The 26,562-nt window shown below is 52.7% G+C and overlaps 1 protein-coding gene across 2 annotated transcripts; it reads left to right on the forward strand.

Annotated features, from left to right (window-relative positions):
• Nucleotides 1-6,422: 6,422 nt before the first annotated feature.
• On the forward strand, nucleotides 6,423-25,828 carry TRIP6 (thyroid hormone receptor interactor 6). Of its 2 annotated transcripts, none has more exons than XM_083472677.1 (10): nucleotides 6,423-7,093; nucleotides 11,350-11,556; nucleotides 13,112-13,224; nucleotides 18,055-18,171; nucleotides 19,405-20,061; nucleotides 21,890-21,980; nucleotides 22,270-22,439; nucleotides 23,493-23,671; nucleotides 24,026-24,146; nucleotides 24,678-25,828. In XM_083472677.1, the coding sequence occupies exons 2-10, from the start codon at nucleotides 11,361-11,363 to the stop codon at nucleotides 24,807-24,809; spliced, it is 1,776 nt and encodes a 591-aa protein (XP_083328803.1). In that variant the 5' UTR covers nucleotides 6,423-7,093; nucleotides 11,350-11,360; the 3' UTR covers nucleotides 24,810-25,828. The 2 variants fall into 2 exon arrangements, with proteins under 2 accessions (XP_083328803.1, XP_083328804.1); XM_083472678.1 differs by having other exon boundaries at nucleotides 6,880-7,093; nucleotides 13,166-13,224.
• The last annotated feature ends 734 nt before the right edge of the window (nucleotides 25,829-26,562 follow it).

Consider the following 26,562-nt stretch of genomic DNA (forward strand, 5'->3'; position numbering starts at 1 on the left):
GCACCTGTTTGCATGAGACAATTTCCTCCCCTCTTCCTCCCCCCCCCCCCAGCTTTTCCTGAGTTTTTGGTCCGGAGTTCAAACGGAGCCAAAGGACGGAGGGAAGAGCGCGGCGGCGGCGGGGGGGGGGGGGAGTCCCCAGTTCCCCCAGCAGTGGAATATCCGAAGCCGCAACAGAGGCACAGTGCCTCTGAGCATGTGCCGAGCGCATTTCTCTCTCCCCCCCCCCAACTCCACGCAGGTGGGAATGGAAAGGGGCGCTGCATGGAGATTGTGGACGGAGAAAAAGTCGATTTCCCCTTCTCTCCTAACTCCAGTGAGTGTTGGAAGATTTGGGACAGCGGGGAAAGGAGGACTTCTTCCCGCGGCGCACGGTTAATCTGCGGAACTCCCCGCCACAAGAAGCAGCGATGGCCACCAATCTAGACGGCTGCTAGCCAGGCCATGGCTACGCGCGGTCTCCACAGGAGGGCAGAGTTTTTTTCTGGCGCCTGCCTGTGTGGTTTTTGCAAAACCCAGAGACTTGCTTCCTCTGACGCCAGGCTCAAACAGAGGAGCTGGCCTCATCCTGCGTCTCTCCTTTACTACAATATATTGGACAGCAGGTGTCTGCCTCGCGTGGACTCCTAATCTCTTGCCTTCGAATTCCTGAACCATCAATCTCAGATTCACGGGGGTGATTATGTGGAGCAGTCTGCACTACTTGCTCAATGAAGGCGGTGAGAGCACTCTGTGTATATGTGGGAATAATAATAATAATAATAATAATAATAATAATAATAATAATTTACCATTTATACCCCGCCCATCTGGCTGGGCTTCCCCAGCCATTCTGGGCAGCTTCCAACAAAATATTAAAATACAGTAATGTATCAAAAATTAAAAGCTTCCCTAAACAGGGCTGCCTTCAGATGTCTTCTACAAGTCTGGTAGTTGTTTTTCTTTTTGACATCTGGTGGGAGGGCGTTCCACAGAGCGGGGGCCACCACCGAGAAGACCCTCTGCCTGGTTCCCATGTAAGCTCCCTTCGCACAGTGAGGGAACCGCCAGAAGGCCCTTGGAACTGGACCTCAGTGTCAGGGCAGAACAATGGGGGTGGAGACGCTCCTTCAGGTCTACTGGGCCTTTGAGGCCATTTAGGGCTTTCAAGGTCAGCACCAACACTTTGAATTGTGCTCAGAAACATACTGGGAGCCAGTGTAGGTCTTTCAAGACTGGTGTTATGTGGTCTCGGTGGCCGCTCCCAGTCATCAGTCTGGCTGCCGCATTCTGGATTAGTTGTAGTTTCCGGGTCACCTTCAAAGGTAGCCCCACATAGAGCGCATGGCAGTAGTCCAAGCAGGAGATAACCAGAGCCTGTACCACTCTGGCCAGACAGTCTGCGGGCAGGGAGGGTCTCATCCTGCGTACCAGATGGAGCTGGTAGACAGCTGCCCTGGACACAGAACTGACCTGCGCCTCCATGGACAGCGGTGAGTCCAGAATGACTCCCAGGCTGCACACCTGGTCCTTCAGGGGCACAGTTACTCCATTCAGGACCAGGGAGTCCTCCACACCTGCCCGCCCCCTGTCCCCCCAAAACAGCACTTCTGTCTTGTCAGGATTCAACCTCAATCTGTTAGCCGCCATCCATCCTCCAACCGCCTCCAGGCACTCACACAGGACCTTCACCGCCTTCACTGGTTCTGATTTGAAAGAGAGGTAGAGCTGGGTATCATCCGCATATTGATGGACACCCAGCCCAAACACCCTTCCTTCCTTGTAACCTCTGCTCTTCTTGTGTTCCAGTTCTTCCAAACAGCAGGTGTGATAGCAAACCTGTCTCTCTGGACCATGGGTAGGCAAACTAAGGCCCAGGGGCCGGATCCGGCCCAATCACCCTGCAGACGGTCCAGGAATCAGCGTGAGTAGAATGTGTCCTTTTATTTAAAATGCATCTCTGGGTCATTTGTGGGGCATAGGAATTAGTTCATTTTTTATTTCCCCCCCCCAAATATAGTCCGGCCCTCACAAGGTCTGAGGGACAGTGGACCGGCCCCCTGCTGAAAAAGTTTGCTGACCCGTTTCTGGACTGTTATATAGCAGGAGGGTGGTTCTCATGCGCTGAAAACTGGCCTGTTATAAAATCACAGAGCCACGCAGTTTGATGGGGACACCAAAGGGTCCTCTATCTCAACCCACCGCAGTGTCAGGGAGGGGACTTGGTTTCACCCTCGTTGCTGACAGACTAGCTTTCTAGGTGAGAGGATATTGTTCCAGTTCCATGCAGAAGAGCATTCAGTGATTGCAATGTGAACAGCCATAACTGGGGTGCCAACACCAATAAGGCCTTGCCATCTGCCACGGACTGAGTTATCCTCACACTTGAGTCTTCCTCCTACATTGTGTCGGGAAAACATGCCGCTGGAGAGACTTAGCCGTGCAGAAACGGGCATGCTGGATCCCAGAGCTGGCTTGAGACGAGTGCGAATTCTGCACGGTTCCAGAGGCACCCTTTAAAGTTCTCTTCCGAACTTTGCCTTTACTTTTTAAACAAGCCATAGCTTAGCGCAGGGGTCAGCAAACGTTTTCAGCAGGGGGCTGGTCCCCTGTCCCTCAGACCTTGTGGGGGGCCGGACTATATTTTGGGGGGAAAAGAGAAAGAATGAATTCCTATGCCCCACAAATAACCCAGAGATGCATTTTAAATAAAACGACACATTCTACTCATGTAAAAACACACTGATGCCCGGACCGTACACAGGCTGGGTTGAGAAGGCAACTGAACCGGATCCGGCCCCCGGGCCTTAGTTTGCCTACCCATGGTAGAGGGCTGGACTGGGATCTGGGTTCGAATTCTGCCTTGGCTACCATCTCTCAGCCTGGCCTACCACACGAGGATATCAGGACGAAGGAAGAGAGCCATGCACAACCCCTTCTGCTCGTTGGTCGGTTCAAAACGAAATGAGCAAATAAACGGCCCTCTCTATTGAGAGCCAGTTTGTCACAGTGGTTAGAGCACTGGAGTCGGGTTCGAATTCCCTCACTGGACCCATGAGACTCATTAGTGTTAGGGCCAGTCCCTGCTTCTCTCGGCCTCATCTACTTCGCAGGGTTGAGATGAAATAAATGGGAAGCTTTTGGGTGGTGTGTCTGGAAAACCTAGGTAAAGGTAAAGGGTAAAGGGACCCCTGACCATTGGGTCCAGTCGTGGCCAACTCTGGGGTTGCAGCGCTCATCTCGCTTTATTGGCCAAGGGAGCCGGCGTACAGCTTCCGGGTCATGTGGCCAGCATGACTAAGCCGCTTCTGGCGAACCAGAGCAGCGCACGGAAATGCTGTTTACCTTCTCGCCGGAGTGGTACCTATTTATCTACTTGCACTTTGACGTGATTTCGAACTGCTAGGTTGGCAGGAGCAGGGACCGAGCAATGGGAGCTCACCCCGTCGCGGGGATTCGAACCACTGACCTTCTGATCAGCAAGCCCTAGGCTCTGTGGTTTAACCCACAGCGCCACCTGCGTCCCTTACATGGCTAGGTAAAGGTAAAGATACCCCGACCATCAGGTCCAGTGATGGCCAACTCTGGGGTTGCGGCGCTCATCTCGCTTTATTGGCTGAGGGAGCCAGCGTACAGCTTCTGGATCATGTGGCCAGCACGACTAAGCTGCTTCTGGTGAACCAGAGCAGCGCACAGAAACACCGTTTACCTTCCCGCCGGAGCGGTACCTATTTATCTACTTGCACTTTGAGGTGCTTCCGAACTGCTAGGTTGGCAGGAGCAGGGACCGAGCAACGGGAGCACACCCCGTCGCGGGGATTCGAACCACTGACTTTCTGATCGGCAAGCCCTAGGCTCTGTGGTTTAACCCACAGCGCCACCCGCGTCCCACCTGTGAGTGGGGTGTCTGGAAAACCTGAGAAGGCAGAATTGAGGTCCTGGAGGCAGCTGTGTAGTTTGGGGAGACTGTTGGAAGAAGTTCCCAGGTCCGAAATAGCAAAAGGACTCTGAGATGCTCCTGCTGATTCGTATTATATTTAGATTTCGGATTTCACAGGACGCTGCAGCGGTCAGCAGGGGGGGCGTGTCCAGCCTTAAAAATAGACGCTTGCTTGCCTTGGGCGGAAGATGATTGTGGACAGGCCTCAGTCCAGACCGCCAGAGTGCCAATGTGGCAGCCGGCTGAAGAACCACCCTTTCTTTGCCAGATGCTTGTTTTTCCTGATCTATAGCCTTCTCTCCACCCCTCACCCCCCCTCCAAGGCTTCTTTGGCCTGACGGAAAGGACCGACCTGCGCTCTAACCACTGCACCATCCCACCGTTCCCTCCCCGACTCATCCCACACACAGAGCTGCGGCAATATTTGCTCTTTCCGGCTCTCTGGTGTCTATTAAAGCATTTGAGCCACGGCCAAGATTGATAAAGAGGGCCCTATAAGGTTGGGAATGTGCCAGGGAGAACGAGACAGTGATTCACGTCCGTTTCCCTTGGGGGGGGGCATATGTGAGCTCGCTCGGCAGGTCAAATCCCCGCCTCCTTCCTCAGAAGCCTCTCCCGATCACCTTCAGGCGTATATATGAACGTGAATCGTAGCCTTGCAAATTGGGAGGGGCACCCAGCGGTCATCCAGTCCAGCCCCGCTGCAAGGCAGGAATCGGAGCTCAAAAAATCCCTGGCAGGCAGCCTTGAAAAACCTCCAATGAAGGAGAGTCCACCACAAGGGAGTCCATTCTGCTATAAAACGGCTCTTACCACCAGGATTTCTTAGGGTCTTTTGCACTCTGCGCATGCCCTGGTTTCTTTATACCTAGTTCCGGCGTCTAAATGCTTAGTTCTGGCGTTAGAAGCAGAAAATGGGTTCTGGGGACCTTCCTTGGCGAGCTAAGACACTCTTTTCCCAACCTGGTGACGTCCAGATGTTTTGGACTACAACTCCCATCAGCCCACGGGAATGACCCCAAGGGTCATCTAGTCCAACCCGCTTCTATGCAGGAATCCTGCCCCCCCTCAGTCGCCCCTGGGTGGGCTCAAATCACCATCCTTCTGGCGCACTGACCCAATGCGCCACCTATGCTGTAGGAATGAGACGCCGCCACCAATTTCATCCACGGCAAACGAAAACAAAACCACCAAGGATCCGGGTTCAGATCCCGACTCTGCCGCGAAATATATCAGGCAGCCTGACCTACCGCACAGGGTTGTTGTTCTAAAGTTAATGGGGACCCCACACATCGCCCCCCAAGGTGAAAAAATGTAATAGGGGAAGCTGTCGACTCTCAATTCAGGGTAGCAGGTCATATTTACGCAAAGCTCATTAGAATCACCGAACAGTTTTGGGATTCTAGTTTAGTTACAACCATTTAATTTAATTTAATTTAATTTAATTTAATTTAGTTATTTTATTTTATTTTATTTTATTTTATTTTATTTTATTGCACTTAATGGTATTGCATTGCATTGCAGCCCCACCATTTTCCTCCACGGAACTAAACAATGCCGCACATGGTTCTCATTTAATACTCACAACAGTCCTGCGAGGTGGGTTAAGCTGAGAGTTTTAAGCCATATTTTAATTAACTGATTTAGTTCCACCCCCCCAATTACGTCTTATTGTTTGATGTATCACAGTATTTTAATATTTTTTGGAAGCCGCCCAGAGTGGCTGGGGAAGCCCAGCCAGATGGGCGGGGTATAAATAATAAATTATTATTATTATTATTATTATTATTATTATTATTATTATTTGGTGTTAGCCGCCCTGAGTCAGGCTCTGGCTGGGGAGGGCGGGGTATAAATAAGAATGTATTATTATATATTATTATTATTATTATTATTATTATTAGTCCAGCACTTTAACACCACACCAGCCTTCCCTGATGGGATTCGTAGTCCAGGCCACCTGGAGGGTCCTCATCTGGGGAAGGGTGAGCTCGGACCCCCCCCCTTGCGACGGCCTCGAAATCCCACGCCTTCTTAAGGAGGTGGCACCCAAAGGCCATCCAGCCCACCCCTCCGCCGATGGGATTTGTAGTCCGAGTGCGCCTGGAAGGCTGGCGCAAGAGCTCTGAGTGCGGATTCCTCAGACAGCGGCAGAGGCAGGATACAATCCGCTCCCCTGCCAGGCGTGCCAGGACATGTAGACCCCGCCGGCCGACTGGGAGCCTGGCACACCCAGTCCCTGTCTCAGACGCGCAACTCTGCATCACAGCTCCCTAGGCGAGGTGGGGGGGACGGGACGAGAAAGAGCGCCAGCCCCTCTCCTTTTCCAAGCCTGCCTCCGCCCACTAGGCCCAACTGCCCTCCCAAGCAAGGTCAGGAATCCTGGCTTCCCACCAGGCCTTCTTTCCCAAGAGGGCCCAGGAGTCCTGCCCTGCTGGTATCCCCCCCCCCCCCCCGCAGGAAAAACCACTTTTATTACGATTTTAAGAAACTTTTAACTTTTAAACTAAAGGCAAAATTCAAACCACTCTGACCATATGAAACAAAGAGGACCCAGGAGTCCTGCTCCGCCCCTTGAGCTGGCGCCCCCCACTAGAGACAGACCCCTTTTTTAGAGGACTCAGGAGTCCTTCTCCCCCCCCCCCCAAAAAAAAATTCCTGACACACTTCCTCCCAAAGGACCCACCTAGAGGCGCAATCCTTCCCTGGAGGACCCAGGCGTCCTGCGCCTTCCCCACCCCCACCCCCACCCTTGCCCCCCAGGGGAGCCCCCCCCAAGCCCTTTACTTTAAAAAAAACCCCTACAGAGGAAGACCTCCTCTTCCAAGAGGAACCCAGGAGTCCGAGAGAGGCAATTGGGGGGAGGGGAGGGGACCCTCCGCCCCGCCCCCTCCCAGACCCCCCACCCCACCCCTCGCCCTCCTCCCACCGGAAGTGGCAGGAATTCCCAGGCTCCACGTGACGCTCTGGAATGCGGTGACGTCACCCCCGGGGGGGTCCATTAAGAAAAAAAAAGTGTTGCGTGGGAGGCGCGGGGGGGGGGAGAGAGAGAGAAAGGGAAGGAAAGTTTTCTGCGGGACGGAAGAAAGTTTGCAAGGAAGCCTCGGCCCGGGAGGGGATCGAGCTGGGGCGCAAGGAAGATCGACCCCACAAGCTGCCAGATCCTGGGATCAGGTGAGCCCCCTGGGGGGGGGAGAGGCTGCAGGAGACGCCCCCCCCCGCCACCCCACCCATTGCATTCAAGCCTGATGCAGTTTTTAGGGTGGGGAAATCGGCCCCCTCTTTCTAAGCTGGGCGCGTCCCTTGCCCTCTTCCCCTTTCCTCCTTTTTCCTCCCCATATATTCTCTAGGGTGAAAGTTGGCTGGCCCCCCAGGACCCCCTCTCCCCCCACCCCACCCCAGTGCATGGGGACTAATAGGGGGCTCCCCGCTCCCACTTCGGGGGCGATAGAGATGGAGGGGGAGAGCTCGGACGCCTGGGTTCCTCCTTGCTGCAACCCAGAGTTGTGGGGCGGCAGCAGCAGCCTTGGGGATCTTGGGTGGGTCCGGGGGGCTTGGAGGCCCGGACGCCTGGGTTCTTGCAAGGAGGGGGTCCCCATATATTCTCTAGGGTGAAAGTTGGCTGGCCCCTCCAGGACCCCCTCTCCCTCCACCCCCACCCCCTGTACATGGGGGGCTAATAGGGGGCTCCCCGCTCCCACTTTGGGGGCGACAGAGAGCCCCTTTGGAGATGGAGGGGGAGAGCTCGGACGCCTGGGTTCCTCCTTGCTGCAACCCAGAGTTGTGGGGCGGCGGCAGCCGCCTTGGGGATCTTGAGTGGGTCGGAGGGTTTGGGGGCCCGGACGCCTGGGTTCTTGCAAGGAGGGGGTGCACTAGTAGGCCTCGTCCTGAGCCGGGGGGGCCGGCCCGGACAACCCCTTGAGCGCAGGGCATGTGCAAAGTGCCTTAAAAATCTGGCCTATGGGGCCCGACCCATAACTGCCACCAAGAGGGTCTGGGTGTGGCTTTGGAGCAGACCCTGACATGATTTTAAGGGGGGGGGACTGAGAAGCTGGGCGATTTGGGGAAGGGGTGGGGGAATGTCAGATCTGGCTTTGACCAAGAAAAGGGGGTTCGTTCCTATGACCCCCCCCCCTTAAAAATCTGCTAGCCCACTCTGTGGCGTGGCGTGAGGGTGCTGCTGGAACCCACATTTGTGCAATTACAGCAAGTGTTTCCCTTCCACACACCCCCCCCAAAAAAAATCTCCTTGCTGAAGTCCTTTTTGGACGGCATTTGCAGAAGGAATAATGATAACAATTTTATTATTTATATTCCACCTTGGTTGCTCCAGAAACTCCTCATCTAAACTTCCCCAGCGAAATAGGATTTATATTTTATTTTTTTACTGAAACCTAGAAGTCATCCTCCCGATTTGGACCTCCTTTGATGATTCTCCTTATTGCATCCGCAGGCCATCTTTTTTCATAGGAGAAGGTGTTTCCCCCCTTCTTCTCCTCCTTCCATCCTCACAACAGCCTTGCGAGGGAGGCGGGGGCCAGGCTGAGAGGCTGGGACCGGCCCCCGAGGCCACACACATAATAATAATAATAATAATAATAATAATAATAATAATAATAATAATTTTTATTTATGCCTCGCCCTCCCCAGCCAAGGCCGGGCTCAGGGCGGCCAACAACCAATAATAAAAACAAGTTGAACGAATACAACTTAAAAAAAAACAAGATTAAAATGCAACTTTAAAACATTAAAATGCAGCCTCATAACAGGAGGAGAAAGGAAAAAAGAAAGAGGGGGAGCGAGATTCATTGGTCTGGCACTCCAACCACGGCACCACCAGCTTTTCGCAGTTGGCCTCGGTTTTTTGGTGTGTGTTCTTAAGAAGCTGTGGATTTTCTGAACATCTGAGGTTGAAACCACCTTCCCCAACCAGGTGCCCTCTAGGTAGCCTGAGATGGGAGGGTACCATTTTGGGGAAGGGTACTGTATTTTCTGCTCCATAAGACGCACTTTCCCCCTCCTAAAAAGTAAGGGGAAATGTGTGTGCGTCTTATGGAGCGAATGCAGGGGGGAGGCAGGTGGGAAAAGCCCCCAAAAGCTGCATACAATCTCTGTGTGGCTCTTATGGGCTTTTCCCCAGGAGGGAGAAGGGACTGACGCGGCCAGTCAGTCCCTTCTCCCTCCTCGTAGAAAAGCCCGCAGGAGCCACACACTCCATAAAGGGTGCGCGGCTCCTGTGGGCTTTTGCGGGAGGTGGGGGTATTGCCATAGCCGCACGCAGCCCCTCCCGGCTGGAGAGGTTGCGCACAGCTATGGCAGAATCCAAGGGACGCAGGTGGCGCTGTGGGTTAAACCACAGAGCCTAGGGCTTGCCGATCAGAAGGTCGGCGGTTCGAATCCCCGCGACGGGGTGAGCTCCCGTTGCTCAGTCCCTGCTCCTGCCCACCTAGCAGTTCGAAAGCACGTCAAAGCGCAAGTAGATAAATGGGTACCACTCTGGCGGGAAGGTAAACGGCGTTTCCGTGCACTGCTCTGGTTCGCCAGAAGCGGCTGAGTCATGCTGGCCACATGACCCGGAAGCTGTACGCCGGCTCCCTCGGCCAATAAAGCGAGATGAGCACCGCAACCCCAGAGTCAGCCACGACTGGACCCAACGGTCAGGGGTCCCTTTACCTTTTACCTTATGGCAGAAGGCTTGTTTGCTCTTTGGGGCTGGGGGGGGGGGAACCCGGGCTTCCCCGGCAGCCCCGAGAAGCTTGCCCCCACCAGCCCCAAAGAGCAGGTCGAAAGAACCCGAAGCCTCCAGAGGGCGGCGGGTGTTCCCGCTGCGCTCCGGAGGGTTCGGGTTGCCTTCACTGAAGCCTGGAGAGCGAGAGGGGTTGGTGTGCACCGACCCCTCTCGCTCTCCAGGCTTCCAAGGTAGCCGCCTGAAGGCGACTGAACCATAGCTGTCAACTTACAGATTTGAAAATAAGGGACCAGCAGCCTCGAAAATAAGGGATCAGCAGCCAAAATAAGGGATTTTAGTCAACCAGCAGCCAAAGGAAGCCTCAAGCGGTGGTTCCCACAGTGTAGCAACCCGGCAAAGGGGATGCAGCAAGGAAAACCACCGTCCCCTCTCCGCTGGGAAGCGCTGAGCAAAGGCGAGTCCCCAGGCAAGGCGGCCGATTTGATTGGCACAAGGCATGCAAGCTCCACCCCCCAGTCGTTCTCAGACTCCTTATTGGGTGAGCAACGCAGCCAAGCAACACAGTTGGAGCCTCCCTCCTCCCTGGCTGGCAGGGAGGGAGGGAGAGGAGCTGCTTCCTTTGAAACCCGGGAAATTGAAGGGACATCATCCATAAGGGACAGCAGCGGGACACGGCGCTGGGATGAGGGACTGTCCCGCCAAATAAGGGACGGTTGACAGCTATGGACTGAACGCACCTTGAACGGCACCTTGTTTTAGAGGGGGAGAACAAAGGGGAAAAAATCTCCCCCTCTCTGCGCAGCGCCTCCTGCCGCTTCGCTGAGGGGGCGCTGGGCAGAGAGGGGGAGATTTTTTTTTGTTGTTCTCCCCCTATAAACAAGGTGCGTCCTATGGACAGATGAGTCCTATAGAGCGGAAAATACGGTAGTTAGTTTCCTAGCTTCAAGGGGCATCTCTGCTGTGATTAAACTAAAATCCCAAAAACTGGCGAATGATGCTGATGAGGGGTGCATATTTGACCCACTCGCTATCCTGAAATGAGTGTTGAAATTCTGCCTCGCAGGGTTGTTGTAGAGAATTAGTGAGGAGAACAATTCGTTCCACCCAGTGCTTTCTTTCCTGGGCTGTACGCATCCCCCTAAACATGTTGTGAATCTTTGTACTTTTGTCCATTTGCTTGATTCCCCCCCCCGGTTTGAACTATAAAATGGTGGTTTTCTTGAGTCAAAATGAGAGGCACCCCTGACCATTAGGTCCAGTCGTGGCCGACTCTAAACCACAGAGCCTCTTGGGCTTGCCGATCAGAAGGTCGCCGGTTCGAATCCCCGTGACGGGGTGAGCTCCCGTTGCTCGGTCCCTGCTCCTGCCAACCTAGCAGTTCGAAAGCACGTCAAAGTGCAAGTAGATAAATAGGTACCACTCTGGCGGGAAGGTACACAGCGTTTCAGTGCGCTGCTCTGGTTCACCAGAAGCGGCTTAGTCCTGCTGGCCACATGACCCGGAAGCTGGACGCCGGCTCCCTCGGCCAGTAAAGCGAGATGAGCGCTGCAACTCCAGAGTTAGCCACGACTGGTCCTAACAGTCAGGGGTCCCTTTACCTTTACGTCTACCTTACCACTGTATTTAAAACTAAATTTTAAAAACGAGAAAAGGAAAATCTCTCCGCGGCAACTTCCGAAACCCGGATTTCTTGCTCCTTTAAAAATAAAATACAAAATTCTCTCTCTTCGTTCATTCCTAGCCCCCCACGTGATGTCTGGCCCCACCTGGCTCCCCCCGAAACAGGTGGGGGTCCCGGGACAGGCTGGGGTCACAGTTTCTGCTCCGGCCGCCTTCAAGCCCCAGAAGAGTTTTGCTTCTTCTCCCGGTGCCCCCCAACCCACCTATGGGTCTCAGGAGGCCAACGGGACGATGAGTGTGCCAACGCAGTACCTACCCCCCGTGCCAGGTAAGGTGGCGGCGGAGAACGCCAATGGATTCTTTGCTTGGCAGCGGGTTGGGATGGATGACCTTTGGGGTGTCCCTAACAACAATTCCAGGATTACCATATTTAAATCTTAGAATAGCTTTGGGAGTGGGTATAGGCTGTAGGGTTAGGAGTAGAAGATAGTGCATTTTAAAATAGTATTATTTGTAAATGATAAAATGCGAAGATTTTTATGGTTGAAGTAAGCGGGATTTTTTTTTAAAAAATGGTTAGAAATTATGATATATGTATTCTGCTAAAGATGAGGTAAAATGAAAATTAGATAGGGGGGACTTGGGAAAGCCCACCTAGCAATGTTTAGAAAAAATCTGCTTTGAGCAGATCCTAACTGGCCGGAGGCTGGAAAAATTCTTATTCCTACTGAACCTTTGGAACTCCCTGACTCTTGATAACAAGCAGTTTCCTCCACAGTCTTCCTTCTGGTACCTGCTAAAAAAAACATTCATGTTCGGGCAAGCCGCCCCAAACACTTGTGAATCTTAACCTTTCTGGGCCTTTTTTTGCGTGTTTTTAAACCGTCGTTGCAAATTGCGAATCTTTTCCCAAACCAATTTGAGGCGTTCCTTCTCTTATGCAGGCAAGGGGTGTGTAACGTTTTACTTAATAGGCGAAAAATAATAATGTGTGTATTTGTATAATAATAAAATTGTGTATTTTCTGAAACCTCTTTGAGGCGCTGCTTCTCTTAGGCAGTCAAGGTGTGTGTAAGGTAAAGGTACCCCTGACCATTAGGTCCAGTTGCGGACGACTATGGGATTGCGGCACTAATCTTGCTCTATAGGCCAAGGGAGCCGGCGTTTGTCTGCAGACAGTTTTTCCAGGTCAAGTGGCCAGCATGACTAAGCCGCTTCTGGCAAACCAGAGCAGCGCACGGAAACGCCGTTTACCTTCCTGCCAGAGCGGTACCTATTTATCTACTTGCACTTTGACGTGCTTTCGAACTGCTAGGTGGGCAGGAGCAGGGACCGAGCAATGGGAGCTCACCCCGTCGCGGGGATTCGAACCGCCGACCTTCCGATCGACAAGTCCTAGGCTCTGTGGTTTAGACCACAGCGCCACCTGTGTCCCTAAGGGGTGTGTAAAGTAAAGGCAAAGGGACCCCTGACCATAAGGTCCAGTTGTGGCCGACTCTGGGGTTGCGGTGCTCATCTTGCTTTACTGGCTGAGGGAGCCGGAGTACAGCTTCCGGGTCATGTGGCCAGCATGACTAAGCCGCTTCTGGCGAACCAGAGCAGCGCACGGAAACACTGTTTACCTTCCCGCCGGAGTGGTACCTATTTATCTACTTGCACTTCATGTTTTCAAACTGCTAGGTTGGCAGGAGCTGGGACCGAGCAACGGGAGCTCACCCTGTCGTGGGGATTCGAACCGCCGACCTTCTGATCGGCAAGCCCTGGGCTCTGTGGTTTAGACCACAGCGCCACCCGCGTCCCTAAGGGGTGTGTAAGTTTTATTTAATAGATGAAAAATAATAAACCTCCCTCTTGGTTTCTTCTCCCAAAATCTTTTTCTCCAGGCCCTCTGCCCCATGTTCACGACCCCACCGGCGACCATCATTACTCTTCTGCAGGCGAGAGAGGATCTGGGGGTTCCTGGGGCAGCGCATCTCCTCCTAGGTACCCCTTGCAGGTAAGCTGGGCTTACAGGTGGGTTTGCGCAGTAACACCAGGTTTCAGATTTCTGGGCATTGAATTACAAGAGGATCTGTCCTGGAGTGTCAACACAAGGGGGCTTGTGAAGAAGGCGCAGCAGAGACTGTACTTTTTGAGAATTCTAAGGAAAAACCATCTTCCGCAGAAATTGCTGCTTGCCTTCTATCCCTGTGCCATTGAGAGCGTGCTCACTTATGGCTTATGGGTGTGGTACGAAAGCTGTACTACCCGGGACAGGATGGGGTTGTGCAGGGTTGTTAAGGCAGCAGAGAGCATTGTTGGCTGCCCACTCTCCACCTTAGAGCAGATTTATGCCACAAGGTGCCATAGGAAGGCACTGGACATAGTAAAAGATCCATCGCATCCTGGTCACTGTCTCTTCGAGCTCTTGCCGTCGGGACGGAGATACAGGACGATGAAGACAAGAACAAGCCGTCTTAAGAACAGCTTCTTCTCCAGAGCGATCTCGGCCCTGAATGGGAAGCCCGGACTTTGAAAGTCATCTAATCTACCTTGCTGTATTATATTGTATTGTTTAATTAGTGTTTTTATGGAGCAGTCAAGTAATTCCGTTGCCCCCAAAGGGGGCAATGACAATAAAGATATTATTATTATTATTATTATTATTATTATTATTACTAAGGCCCGCGGGCCGGATAAGGCCCAAGGGACTCGTTTATCCGGCCCGCTGCCGCCGCCCGCTCTTACTGGCGCTGCGCTGCGCGTCTGCCCACCTCCGGGTCAGAGGAGCACCGGAAATAGCTTGCGCGCATGCGCAAGTGTTATTTGCTCATGGGCAAGTGTCAGTCAATCAGTCACTAGCTGAACTGGGTTCCACACAGTCGCAACCCCCCCCCCCCAAATTACCGTATTTTTCGCTCTATAGGATGCACTTTTTCCCCTTCAAAAATGAAGGGGGTATGTGTGTGCGTCCTATGGAGCGAAGACGTCATAGCCCCGCGATCCTCTCCCGGCTGGAGAGAGGAGCCTCTCCGCTGCGCCTTTCCGCTGCTCCCTGACCTGCTCTTTGGGGCTGGTGGTGGGCTTCCCCCCGCCAGCCCCAAAGAGCAGGTCGAAAGGAACCTGAAGCCTGGAGAGCGAGAGGGGTCAGTGCACACCGACCCCTCTCGCTCTCCAGGCTTCCAAGGTAGCCGCCTGAACGCACCTTAAACGGCACCTTGTTTTAGAGCGGGTAAACAAGAGGGGGAAAGTTCTCCCCCTCTCTGTGCAGCGCCTCCTGCCGCTTCACTGAAGGGGCGCTGGGCAGAGAGGGGGAGAATTTTTTTTTCTTGTTCTCCCCCCTCTAAAACAAAGTGCGTCCTATTGTTCGGTGCGTCCTATGGCGCAAAAAATACGGTCATCGAAAAAGCCTCAAAAACAAAAACACAAAATAAATAGCAAAAACTAAAGCGCCAAACTTAATCCGTTCTAGAAGTCTGTTTGACTTCTGAAATGTTTGAAAACCAAGGCGCAGCTTCTGATTGGTGCAGGGGCCCCAGAAACAATAGCCGACAGCCACATCGGATGTTCGGCTTCAGAAAAACATTCGGAAACTGGAACACTTCTGGGTTTTCAGCGTTTGAGAACCACCAAGGCGTTTGAGAACTAAGGTACCACTGTACTGCAAAGGGGCCAGCATTCCTGAGTCCCTTGACCAATTTTTGTTTGCCAGGCAGAAATCCACATGGTGCAGCTCTGGCTGTGGAAAGCCGCAATCCACTCAGTTAAAGCCCATATTTTGTCTGCTCCCTTACATCCCAGCTCAGTCCCTGGCATCATCTGCAGGGATGAGTTGGCGAGGCTCGTTTGACAACAACGATAACCCAAGCTCTTTGTGTCATTGGCCTGGTCCTGTGGGACTCTCTGCCACTGGAGATTCAGTGGGCACCTTCTTTTAAACACCGGCCGAAAACGCTTCTATTTCTCCAGGCCTGTGCAGGCGTTTAGGAACACTTCCTCCTGCAAGGCTTAACTGATCCATGTTTAAAACCCATTTTTAAAATAATAATAATAATAATAATTTATTCATACCCCGCCCATCTGGCTGGGTTTCCCCAGCCACTCTGGGCAGCTAGGGTTTTTATTTTATGGTTTTATCGCATGGCTTTATTCTTTTATTGCCACAAACCACTTTGAAGTATATATCTTTAGGATGTGGCAGTACATAAACAGTTTTATAGTTAAATAAATGCCCCACGACAGTGGAGTCTGTTTAACCCATATGCCCCAGCCCTGCTGTCAGGTGAGCGGCAGGTAAAGGTGTGTCAGCCGTCGCTGTGGAATCTGCTTGCGGTGTGCACAGAAACTGTGCAAGAATAATAGCTGTATATCTATCGCTTCGTATACAAAAAAAACCCCCCAAGCGGTTTACGTAAAACACAAGTAAGATAATTGGGGGGAAAAGGAACCCAAAATGACGAAGGAACACGTTGGCAAGAAACTAGAGAAACTACTAATGAAACATTCAGTTAAATATCAATAAATAGCAAAATAGAGCAGTGCAATCAATCTTACAAGTCTGGCAAGGCCTGCTTCAAAATAGATGGGTGTTTTAATTTCAATTTGTATATTGCCTTTCTATATTACTCTCCACAAGGTGGTTTGCAAGGTGTAGAAACAGCAAAATAGACAGCAAAGATCACACACCTAATAACAATCTGACCCGATACAAAAAAGTCACAATAACTTTAATAATATTAGTATTAATAATAATTTATAATTTATACCCCGCCCATCTGGCTGGGTTTCCCTAGCCACTCTGGGCAGCTCCGGACAGAATATAAAAAACACGATAAAACATCAAACATTCAAAACTTCCCTAAACAGGGCTGCCGTCAGGAGTCTTCTAAAAGTCGGATAGTTGTTTAAAATAAACAACTGATATCAAATATTCAACCATCCACTAGAATATAACAGTAAACCTTAAAGTGAAATATCAGCAAATAATAGTTAAACAGTTTACACTCATCCGTTACAATAAAAATTACTAAGCTACAATCAGTAAAAATAAGTCGCGGTGCATAAAATACCACAAAACATACAAAACCGGGTAAAGGATGAAATTGAGAAACAAGGACACACGACTTATAAAATTACCCTATTTTTCCACCCCCACGTATAAGACGACCCCTATTTTTTGATCCCCAAATTAAGAAATAAAGAATTGCAGCATTCCGTGTATATGACGACCCTGCAATTTTAAACTTTAAAAAATTGCGGGAAAATATAGTCTTATAAGCGGAAAAATACAGTATTTTTTTTTTTTACTTGGCCGCCGTTTCTGCCTCACAGAAAGGGAGAAAGGTGTTTGACCCCTGGCTACGCTCAGGTGAGAGTCTAGCATACGTTCACCCCCCTTGGTTTAAAAGATTCTTGGCTGGGTCAGGACGATATGGGATGGGGGGGGGGGCAACCGTCCCTTATTTGGCGGGACAGTCCCTCATCCCAGCGCCGTGTCCCGCTGCTGTCCCTTATGGATAATGTCCCTTAAATTTCCCGGCTTTCAAAGGAAGCAGCTCCTCTCCCTCCCTCCCTGCCGGCCAGGGAGGAGGGAGGCTCCAGCTGTGTTGCTTGGCTGCGTTGCTCACCCAATAAGGAGTCTGAGAACGACTGGGGGGTGGAGCTTGCATGCCTTGTGCCGATCAAATTGGCCGCCTTGCCTGGGGACTCGCCTTTGCTCAGCGCTTCCCAGCGGAGAGGGGACGGTGGTTTTCCCTGCTGCATCCCCTTTGCCGGGTTGCTGCGCTGTGGGAACCACCGCTTGAGGCTTCGTTTGGCTGCTGGCTGGGCTTTCTGCCTTTGGCTCGGAGGGGCTCAGAAGTTGAACATACCTGTGCTTGGAAAACCCCTTATTTTGGCTGCTGATCCCTTATTTTTGAGGCTGCTGGTCCCTTATTTTCAAATCTGTAAGTTGACAGCTATGGTTCAGTTGCCTTCAGGCGGCTACATTGGAAGCCTGGAGAGCGATTAGTGCCAGCGCCGTCCATTAAGAGTTTGGGTGTAATCTTCGATGCCTCCCTTTCCATGGAGGCACCGCTCGCAGCTATAACAAAGGTGGCATTTTTCCATCTTTCCATTTTTCCATAGAGTGCAGGATCAGGTTTAAGTCGCTGGTTTTAACCTTTAAAGCCCTATATGGCCTAGGACCCTCGTACCTACAGGACCGCCTCTACTGGTATGTCCCACGGAGGACCTTACGGTCTTCAAATAAAAACATCTTGGAGGTCCCTGGCCACAGAGAGGTTAGGCTGGCCTCAACCAGAGCCAGGGCTTTTTCGGCTGTGGCTCCGATCTGGTGGAACGCTCTGTCACAAGAGACCAGGGCCCTGCGGGACTTGACATCTTTCTGCAGGGCCTGCAAGACAGAGCTGTTCCACCAAGCCTTTGGCCAAGGCACAGCCTGACCCCCTCTCTCCTTCTGTAATCCTTATAGAGCTCTAACCCAATGGTTGTCATGAGTTTGATTCTGAATTGACTCTAGAATGATTTGATTTTAGAATGTATTTTAATTAATTGATTGTGATTTTATGTAAAGTGTGTTACTTTTACTGTTGTTAGCCGCTCTGAGCCTGGCTTCCGCCAGGGAGGGTGGGATATAAATAAAATATTATTATTATTATTATTATTAACCCAACAGTAGGGGAGATTTGGGGGGGTTTAGGAGGGGTCTCCCAGGCTTCAGAGCGGTTTCTCTCGCCACCCATCGGCCAATCGGCGTCAAGAGACCACCCCACCTCCGAAGCCCCGGATTTTTCCAGAAGGGGGCATCCCACCTGCCCCTCGCTCACCCTTCTCTTTCTGCCAACAGGGGGCGCCTCTTGAGCAAGGTCCTCCCCGCCCCTCCAGCATCGACGTCCAGATAGACTCCCTCACCAGCATGCTGGCTGATTTGGAGAGTGCCCGGCAGCGCCGCGGCGAAAGGCAGGTGAGAGACACCATCCGGGAATTCGGGGGGGCGGGGCGGTCAGAGGCGATACCTACCCGCTGTGCCTACCCACCCTCGTAGAATAATAATAATAATAATAATATATATTATTTATACTCCGCCCATCTGGCTGAGTTTCCCCAGCCACTCTGGGCGGCTTCCAATCAAGTGTTACAAACAATACAGCATTAAATATAAAAAAACTTCCCTAAACAGGGCTGCCTTCAGATGTCTTTTACAGATAGGTTAGCTGCTTATCTCTTTCATATCTGAAGGGAGGGCATTCCACAGGGCGGGCGCCACCACCGAGAAGGCCCTCTGCCTGGTTCCCTGTAACCTCATTTCTCGCAATGAGGGAACAACCAGAAGGCCCTCAGAGCTGGACCTCAGTGTCCGGGAAGAACGATGGGGGTGGAGATGCTCCTTCAAGTCTACTGGGCCCTTGAGGCCGTTTAGGGTTTTCAAGGTCAGCACCAACACTTGGAATTCTGCTTGGAAACGTCGTGGGAGCCAATGCAGATCTCTCAAGTGTTATGTGGTCTTGGAGGCTGCTCCCAGTCCCCAGTCTAGCTGCTGCATTCTGCATTAATTGCAGTTTCCGGGTCACCTTCAAAGGTAGCCCCACATGGAGCACATTGCAGTAGTCCAAGCGGGAGATAACCAGAGCATGCGCCACTCTGGCCAGACAGTCTGCGGGCAGGGAGGGTCTCATCCTGTGTTCCAGATGGAGCTGGTGGACAGCTGTCCTGGACACAGAACTGACCTGCGCCTCCATGGACAGCTGTGAGTCCAAAATGACTCCCAGACTGTGCACCTGGTCCTTCAGGGGCACAGTTGCCCCATTCAGGACCAGGGAGTCCTCCACACCTGCCCTTCCCCTGTCCCCCAAGAAGAGTACTTCTGTCTTGTCAGGATTCAGCTTCAATACATTAGCCGCCATCCATCCTCCAACCGCTTCCAGACACTCACACAGGACCTTCACCGCCTTCACTGGTTCTGATTCAAAGGAGAGGTAGACCTGGGTATCTGCATACTGATGGACTCCCAGCCCAAACCCCCTGATGATCTCTCCCAGCGGCGGGAATCTTTTGCCCAGTGTGGGTCTCGAACTCGCAACCTGGAGATTCAGAGCCTCCTCCCTGGGTTTACCTGTAGCACAGCTACCGGCATTGCTCGTATCATTCGCCAGTTTTGTCCTGGTCCCTGATCCATGCCCCTTCTTCCCTCCCACAGAATTTGGAGCCTGCTCCCTTCTCCCACAGCCTCCCTCAGGCTGGCATCGCCAAGCCCGCCTCTGCCTACAAACCTGGCCCTTCCGGAACCTTCTCCGCCCCCGCCAAGCCTCCGGGTTTCGACGCCTACGCCAAGAGCACAGCTTACGGCGGGCATCCGGCCCCTGCCCCATACGGCGGTGCCGCCGTCTCCGGAGACCCCTACACCGCTGGCTACCACCGGCCGGGCGCGGTCGCCAAACCGTACCCTCAGCCCATGCCCGCCTCGTACGCCACGGCTTCCTCGTCCGCCGGCCCGCCCTTCAACGTCCAGGTCAAGGTGGCGCAGCCGGTCGCCGGGTACAACCAGCCCCAGTGCCGGGCGGAGCAGGCCTACGGCCCGCCGTCCCCCCGGCTGGGCTACCGGGCGAAACCGCCCCCTCAGTATGCCTCGGAGGTGGGCGGCCGGCCCCGGGGCCATGACGCCGAGCCCTGGTACCCGGAGCCACCGTCGTACGGCCGGCGGATGGCCGAAGGGGAGTTCTACCCGGGGCCTGGCCAGGCCGGGGCGCCGGTGGGGCAGTACCACCCCGGGTTGGCGAAACCGGGCAAGGAGGAGATGGCGGTGGCTTCGCAGATGCCGCCGGCGGCGGGCGGAGGACTGAGGTTTCAGCACCAGGTAAGAGGAGGGCCCTGGAGGGAGGCGGGCGAGGGCCATTTGTACGGGGGGGGGGGTCCTGTGTCCGAGTTACAAGAGATTCCGGCAGGTTTTATTTTGTTTTCCCGTCAAGAGGAGAGAGGGGGTATTGCAGAGGGCGGGAATGTTTCTGTGGTCGACGGTTAGAGGAACAAGAAGCTTCCGTTTCTGAACCGCCCTGGGGAACTTCAGAGGAAGGTGGGGAATGCAAATTTAATAAACAATCATTATCTATCTGTCTGTATCTGAACTGCCCTGGGGGTTTTTGGATGAGGGACAATATAGAATCATCATCATCATCATCTGTCTATGTCTGAACTGCCCTAGGGTTCTTTGGATGAAGGCAGCATACAAATTTAATTAATAATTATTTTTTATTACTGTTATTATTATTATTATCTGTCCATGTCTGAACTGCCCTGGGGTTCTTTGGGTGAATGGCAGTATACAGATTTAATCAATAATTATTATTATTATCTGTCTATATCTGAACTGCCTTGGGGATCTTTGGATGGAGGGCAGTATACAAATTTAATTTATAATAATAATAATAATAAATGATTAGTCTGCATTTGAACAACCCTGGGGTTCTTTGCATGAAGGGCAGCATACAAATGTAATTAATAATTATTTTTTATTACTATTATTATTATTATCTGTCCATGTCTGAACTGCCCTGGGGTTCTTTGGGTGAAGGGCAGTATACAGATTTAATCAATAATAATCTCTATCTATCTATCTATCTATCTATCTATCTATCTATCTATCTACCATATTTTTCGCCCTATAGGACGCACTTTTCCCCCTCCAAAAATGAAGGGGAAATGTGTGTGCGTCCTATGGGGCGAATGCAGGCTTTCGCTGAAGCCTGGAGAGCGAGGGGGGGGTCAGTGCGCACCGACCCCTCTCGCTCTCCAGGCTTCAGGAAGCTCTGCGCAACCCTCGGGAGACCGGCTCCGAGGGTTGCGCAGAGCTGCCTGCAGTCCCCGGCTCAGCACAGCTCTGCGCGGCCACCGGGAGCACTTCTCCCCATCGCCAGCCCCACAAGCTCGGGGACAACGGGGAGGCAGAGCGTGCCTTCCCACTGTTCCCCGACCTGGTTCTTCCAGCCCCGCACCTGGGGGGGAAATAAATTTTTTTTCCTTTATTTCCCCCCCAAAAAACTAGGTGCGTCCTATGGGCCGGAGCGTCCTATGGGGCGCAAAATACGGTATCTTATCTTTATTGGAGGTTCTCCAGCAGAGGCTGGCTGGCCTCCCCCCATTAGCGATTCTTTAATTCTTTAGCTGCGATTGCCGCGTTGCAGGCGGGTTGGGCTGGATGACCTTTGGGGGACCCTTCCTTACTCAACGATTCTGCAGTATTGTCGAGCTGGGAAAGGTTCCGCAAAGGGCAGAGCCGGAAGGATCAAGCGGAGGGAGCGACTCCCCTAGGAAGAAAGGACTGCAGCGTTTGCAATATTTTTTTAGTTTGGACCAAAGTCATGTAAGGAGAGACACATTAAGAGTTTTTATAAAAGTGACCGTACCCTGGAGGAAGCGGGAAAGTTCCCTCCTTCTCTCTCATAGCTCTAGGACTGGTGGGCAAGCAGCGAAGCTGGATGTTGGGAGATTCGGAGCAGATAGAAGATGCTCCTCCTTTGTGCTGGGCGTAGTTAGACGGCGGAACTCCCTGCCACAGGAATGGGCACCAACCTGGATAGCTTGAAAAGAGGATTAGGCAGATTCACGGAGGAGGAGAGGCCTATGGATGGCTTGAGAAGGGAGGGGCTCATGGTTCTTTCTCTCTGCCCTCCATCTCGACCCACCAGGTTCCCCCCAGCCGCCCTGAAGAGGAGCTGGACCGGCTGACGAAGAAGCTGGTGTACGACATGAACAACCCTCCGTCGGGCGAGTATTTCGGTGAGGCTTTTTTGGGCACCCCAAGAGATGACAACCGCTCGGTGGCGTGGCTTCAGAACCGGGGTCCGCAGAGGCCGAGAGGGGAGGGGGCGGTCCGGTCGGCAGCTATGTCCATCTCGGCTGTCGGTGAAGCCTCCACGGCAAGGAGCAGTCTATCTGCAGATGGGACCTGGGGAACCCTTCCCTTGCCTGAAGTCAGGCTGGGTTGTAGAAAGTTGCTGGCAGGGGCATTTTGGGGGAGCGGGGACCCCGGAAAAGGCCTCTGAACGCGCTCCTTCCTCCCTGACAGGCCGCTGCGCCCGCTGCGGGGAGAACGTGGTTGGCGACGGGACGGGCTGCGTGGCCATGGACCAGGTCTTCCACGTGGAGTGCTTCACCTGCGCCACCTGCCGATGCCGCCTGCGCGGGCAGCCGTTCTACGCCATCGACCGCCGCTCCTTCTGTGAATCCTGCTACGTCGTGAGTGGGGCAGGGGGGGTTAGGGGGTCCTGGCAGGTGGGGGGGTGCAGTCTCGCCAGAGTGGCCTTGAGAAGGAAGTGAATTCTGTGTCCAGGGCAGCTGTCTACCAGCTCCATCTGGTACGCAGGATGAGACCCTCCCTGCCCGCAGACTGTCTGGCCAGAGTGGCGCATGCTCTGGTTATCTCTCTCTTGGACTACTGCCATGCGCTCTATGTGGGGCTACCTTTGAAGGTGACCCGGAAACTACAACTAATCCAGAATGTGGCAGCTAGACTGCGGCTGCCGAGACCATATAACACCGGTCCTGAGAGATCTGCATTGGCTCCCAGTATGTTTCCGAAAAACAATTCAAAGTGTTGGTGCTGACCTTGAAAGCCCTAAAGGGCCTCAAAGGCCCAGTAGACCTGAAGGAGTGTCTCCACTCCCATCGTTCTACCCAAACATTGAGGTCCAGCACCGAGGGCCTTCTGCGGTTCCCTCCCTGCGAGAAGCCAAGTTACAGGGAACCAGGCAGAAGGCCTTCTTGGTGGTGGTGCCCGCTCTGTGGAACGCCCTCCCACCAGATGTCAAAGCGAAGAACAACTACCAGACTTTTAGAAGACATCGGAAGGCAGCCCTGTTTAGGGAAGCTTTTAATGTTTAACAGACTACTGTATTTTAATACTTTGTTGGAAGCTGCCCAGAGTGGCTGGGGCTATACCGCAGATGGGCAGGGTATACAGTGGTACCTCAGGTTACATACGCTTCAGGTTACATACTCCGCTAACCCAGAAATAGTGCTTCAGGTTAAGAACTTTTCTTCAGGATGAGAACAGAAATCATGCTCCGGCGGCGCGGCAGCAGCAGGAGGCCCCATTAGCTAAAGTGGTGCTTCAGGTTAAGAACAGTTTCAGGTTAAGAATGGGCCTCCAGAATGAATTAAGTACTTAACTTGAGGTACCACTGTAAATAATAAATTATTATTCTGATTATTCTGATTATTCAGAATTCTGATTATTCTGCACGGTCTGTAGGTTGAAGCCCCCTTTCCCTCTTTCCCTCCTCTCGCCAGGTGACCTTGGAAAAATGTTCTATGTGCTCCAAACCCATCATGGACCGGATCCTGCGAGCGATGGGGAAAGCCTACCACCCACAGTGCTTCACCTGCGTGGTTTGCCATCGCTGCCTCGATGGCGTCCCATTCACGGTCGATGCCACCAGCCAAATTCACTGCATCGAAGACTTCCACCGGTAAATCTCTCTCTCCGCCCCCCCCCCCAAGTTTCTGCTAAATGGAACTTTCTTGGATGGGGAGGGGGGGGGTTCATGAGCACGCCCACACTTCTCCCTAAAGTCCAAAGTTTTACATCCATTTGAAATTCACCTGTTAAAACCTGCGAATTGCCCTATCTTCACGGAGTTTGTCTCGTCCTCTTTTAACCCTGTCCACGTTGGCAGGCATCTCCCGTCTTCTGTGGCAGGGAGTTCTGCAGTTTTGACGACCTGTGGATATTCTCCCTCTTCTAGCACATCTGAGCTAAAAGCAGGAGAAAATTCGCTTCTGAACACCTTAATCCTTGTCTCTCCCCCCCCCTCCCCCGGCAGGAAGTTTGCCCCCCGGTGCTCAGTTTGTGGTAATGCCATCATGCCAGAGCCTGGAAAGGAGGAGACCGTGCGAATCGTCGCCCTGGACCGCAGTTTTCACATAGGCTGCTACAAATGTGAGGTGAGACCACTTTGGCCGGGCTCCCGGTCTCTTTGCCAGTCCTCTTCTGAGGCCATCCAGGTTAGAGGCCATCCCTGTCTCTTGTGGGAGGGTGTTCCGCAGGTTAACATTATGCTCTGTTGGAGAGGAGGAGGAGGACCTCTGGTTGGAGGACACCTGTGTTCCTTCTTGGGTAGTTTGTTCCCTTTTGGTCACCACCTGCACTCCGCACTCACCTGGGGCTTCTAGAAGCTTCAGCGTGCGACGGCGGCCGCAATACCGGGAAACGGCTTTGACTGGCCGGCTAAACAAGGTGAGAGGAGCTGATGGGTCTCAAACCCATGCTTTCCTTTGGGCCACACCTGTGAGGCCGAGAGGGGGGTCTGGTCATCTGGGCAGCCCAGGACCCCCAGACACACTTGCGCCTGCGGAGGGGGGGGTCACTTCAGTGCTGCTGATGCAGAGGTTTGACTTTCCCCCTGGAGGCGCACTCCGTTGTCTCTCGAGACGGACGGATACCAGCCACCAATTCTCTTCTCTCTCCCCTGCCAGGAGTGTGGGCTGCTCCTCTCCTCCGAGGGCGAAGGCCGAGGCTGCTACCCGCTGGACGGCCACATCCTTTGCAAGAGCTGCAGCGCTCGGCGGATCCAGGAGCTCTCCTCCAAGATCACCACGGACTGCTGATGGCTTCTGCCTCCCCCCGTCTCCTTGTTGGTTTTCTCTATGGGTTTCCGCCTCCTCAACCGCTCCACATTTTGCACCCCACTTCCTGCTGCCTTTATCACGGAGTTGCAGGCGGTTGCGATAGACAACACGTTGGGACCTTTCCAACCCTTCTCTTCTAGGAATTTCTTGACGTTCATTTCAGCCCTCTTTTCCTTTGGCCATAGAAACCCTGCTGTGTGTGTCTCGGGGGCAGCAGCAGTGCATCTCAAGCCCCTAACTCTCCCTAACTTTTTCTCCCTGCTGCCCCACTTTCCTGTCCTGCCCTGGCTGCCTCCCTCCCTCCTTCCCCCCCTACCCCCACCCCAATTCTCCTCTGCGGGTTGGCGGCTTCGAACAGCAACCCTGCATTTCTCAAATCGGAAGCGGATTGTGTCTGTCTTCGCTCTGTATATAACTGTCTTCGCTCTGCATATCTCTGTCTTCTCTTTGCACGCCTCTGTCTTCTCTCCACCACCAGCCCCACCATTTCCCTGCCTTGAGGGCTCCCCCAAACTTATAAGCTGGTCTTAGCTATGTGCCATCTCCCCTCTCCCCCCCCCCGTCAGTTACAGCAGCCTTAACCAAGCAGGTGCCGTCTAAATGCTTTGGCCTACAACTCCCATCAGCCTCCAGTCAGCTGTGCTGGCTGGGGGTTGGTTGGATTGGAATCCAGAACACTGGAGGGCAGCAGCAGCAGCTTAGAAAAAGGGTGAATTTTACTAAAATACCCTTCCTCGCTCCTCCACCATTGCCACTAACTGAGGGAAATGGGATATCAACATCTGGGTCTATATCCCTAGCTCTTGGTTTTATTTGTTTTATTTGTTTTAATAATTCCTCAAGTTCCTTCTCTGTGTGTGAGTGTTTTTTTTAAAGGATGGGTATTTTTTAAAAATACATTAAACTCCCCACCCCACAAGCGTCTTCCCCCAGGGTGTGGGGCATTGCGTTCATGTGCGTTATGTGTCAGAATTTAATTAAAGATGTGTCAAACTTCACCTTGTGTCTGCTAATTTGGGGGGGGGGACTTTTGCTGAACTGCCCCCCGAACCCAACCCAGGGGACCGGGAGAGCTGTTACCTGGGCTCGGATTGCAGCAGCCGGCAGATTATTTACTTATTTCATAAAAAATTTTACTCCACTTGATTGTGTTGGAAAACAACAATGAGCTAATAATAATTTTGATAGCTTTATTATTTGTACCCTGCCCATCTGCCTGGGTGGCCTCAGCCACTTTGGGTTTACCGAGGGAATGAAACGGATCAGTCGAAACAACTCTTTCAAACATTCAAGTGATGAAATCGGCAGCAAACTGGAATCCGGATTAAAACACATGTAAGCGTTCCGCATCTCTGGCTAGCCTTGGCGAAACGAGAATCGTTTGTGAAGCACTGAAAAGAGCACGGCAAAGTTTCTTGCCTGATATCAATAAGCAGGGAGTTCCAAAGTGAAAAGGACCGATCTTTTGCAAATTTCGGATCTGTAGCAGCTCTCGCTGTGATCTCGCAGGTAAATTATTCCCATCAGGTTGGGGACAGACGTGGTGATTCAGCTGGGCCTGGACAGTGGAGGTGGGATATACTGCAAGCAGAGGTGTTGAGGTCCGGATATGGGGGTGTCAGAGACCCATATATCTTCAGCAGGGTTCCCACCTCCAGCACCCCAAAGCCAATCGATTGGCATGAAAGCTGACCTTTTTTTAGCGCTTGAGAAGGAAGTCAATTCTGTGTCC

Source organism: Podarcis liolepis (assembly GCF_965112155.1).
Source record: "Podarcis liolepis genome assembly, chromosome: 13".
NCBI lineage: Eukaryota > Metazoa > Chordata > Lepidosauria > Squamata > Lacertidae > Podarcis > Podarcis liolepis.

Excerpts from the sequence above, each read along its gene's own strand:
- TRIP6 (XM_083472677.1), top strand. The coding sequence starts at position 11,361 with ATGTCTGGCCCCACCTGGCTCCCCCCGAAACAGGTGGGGGTCCCGGGA. Across the intron at positions 21,981-22,269 it reads TCCGTCGGGCGAGTATTTCG|GCCGCTGCGCCCGCTGCGGG; the intron begins GTGAGGCTTTTT and ends CCTCCCTGACAG. Across the intron at positions 23,672-24,025 it reads TGCATCGAAGACTTCCACCG|GAAGTTTGCCCCCCGGTGCT; the intron begins GTAAATCTCTCT and ends CTCCCCCGGCAG.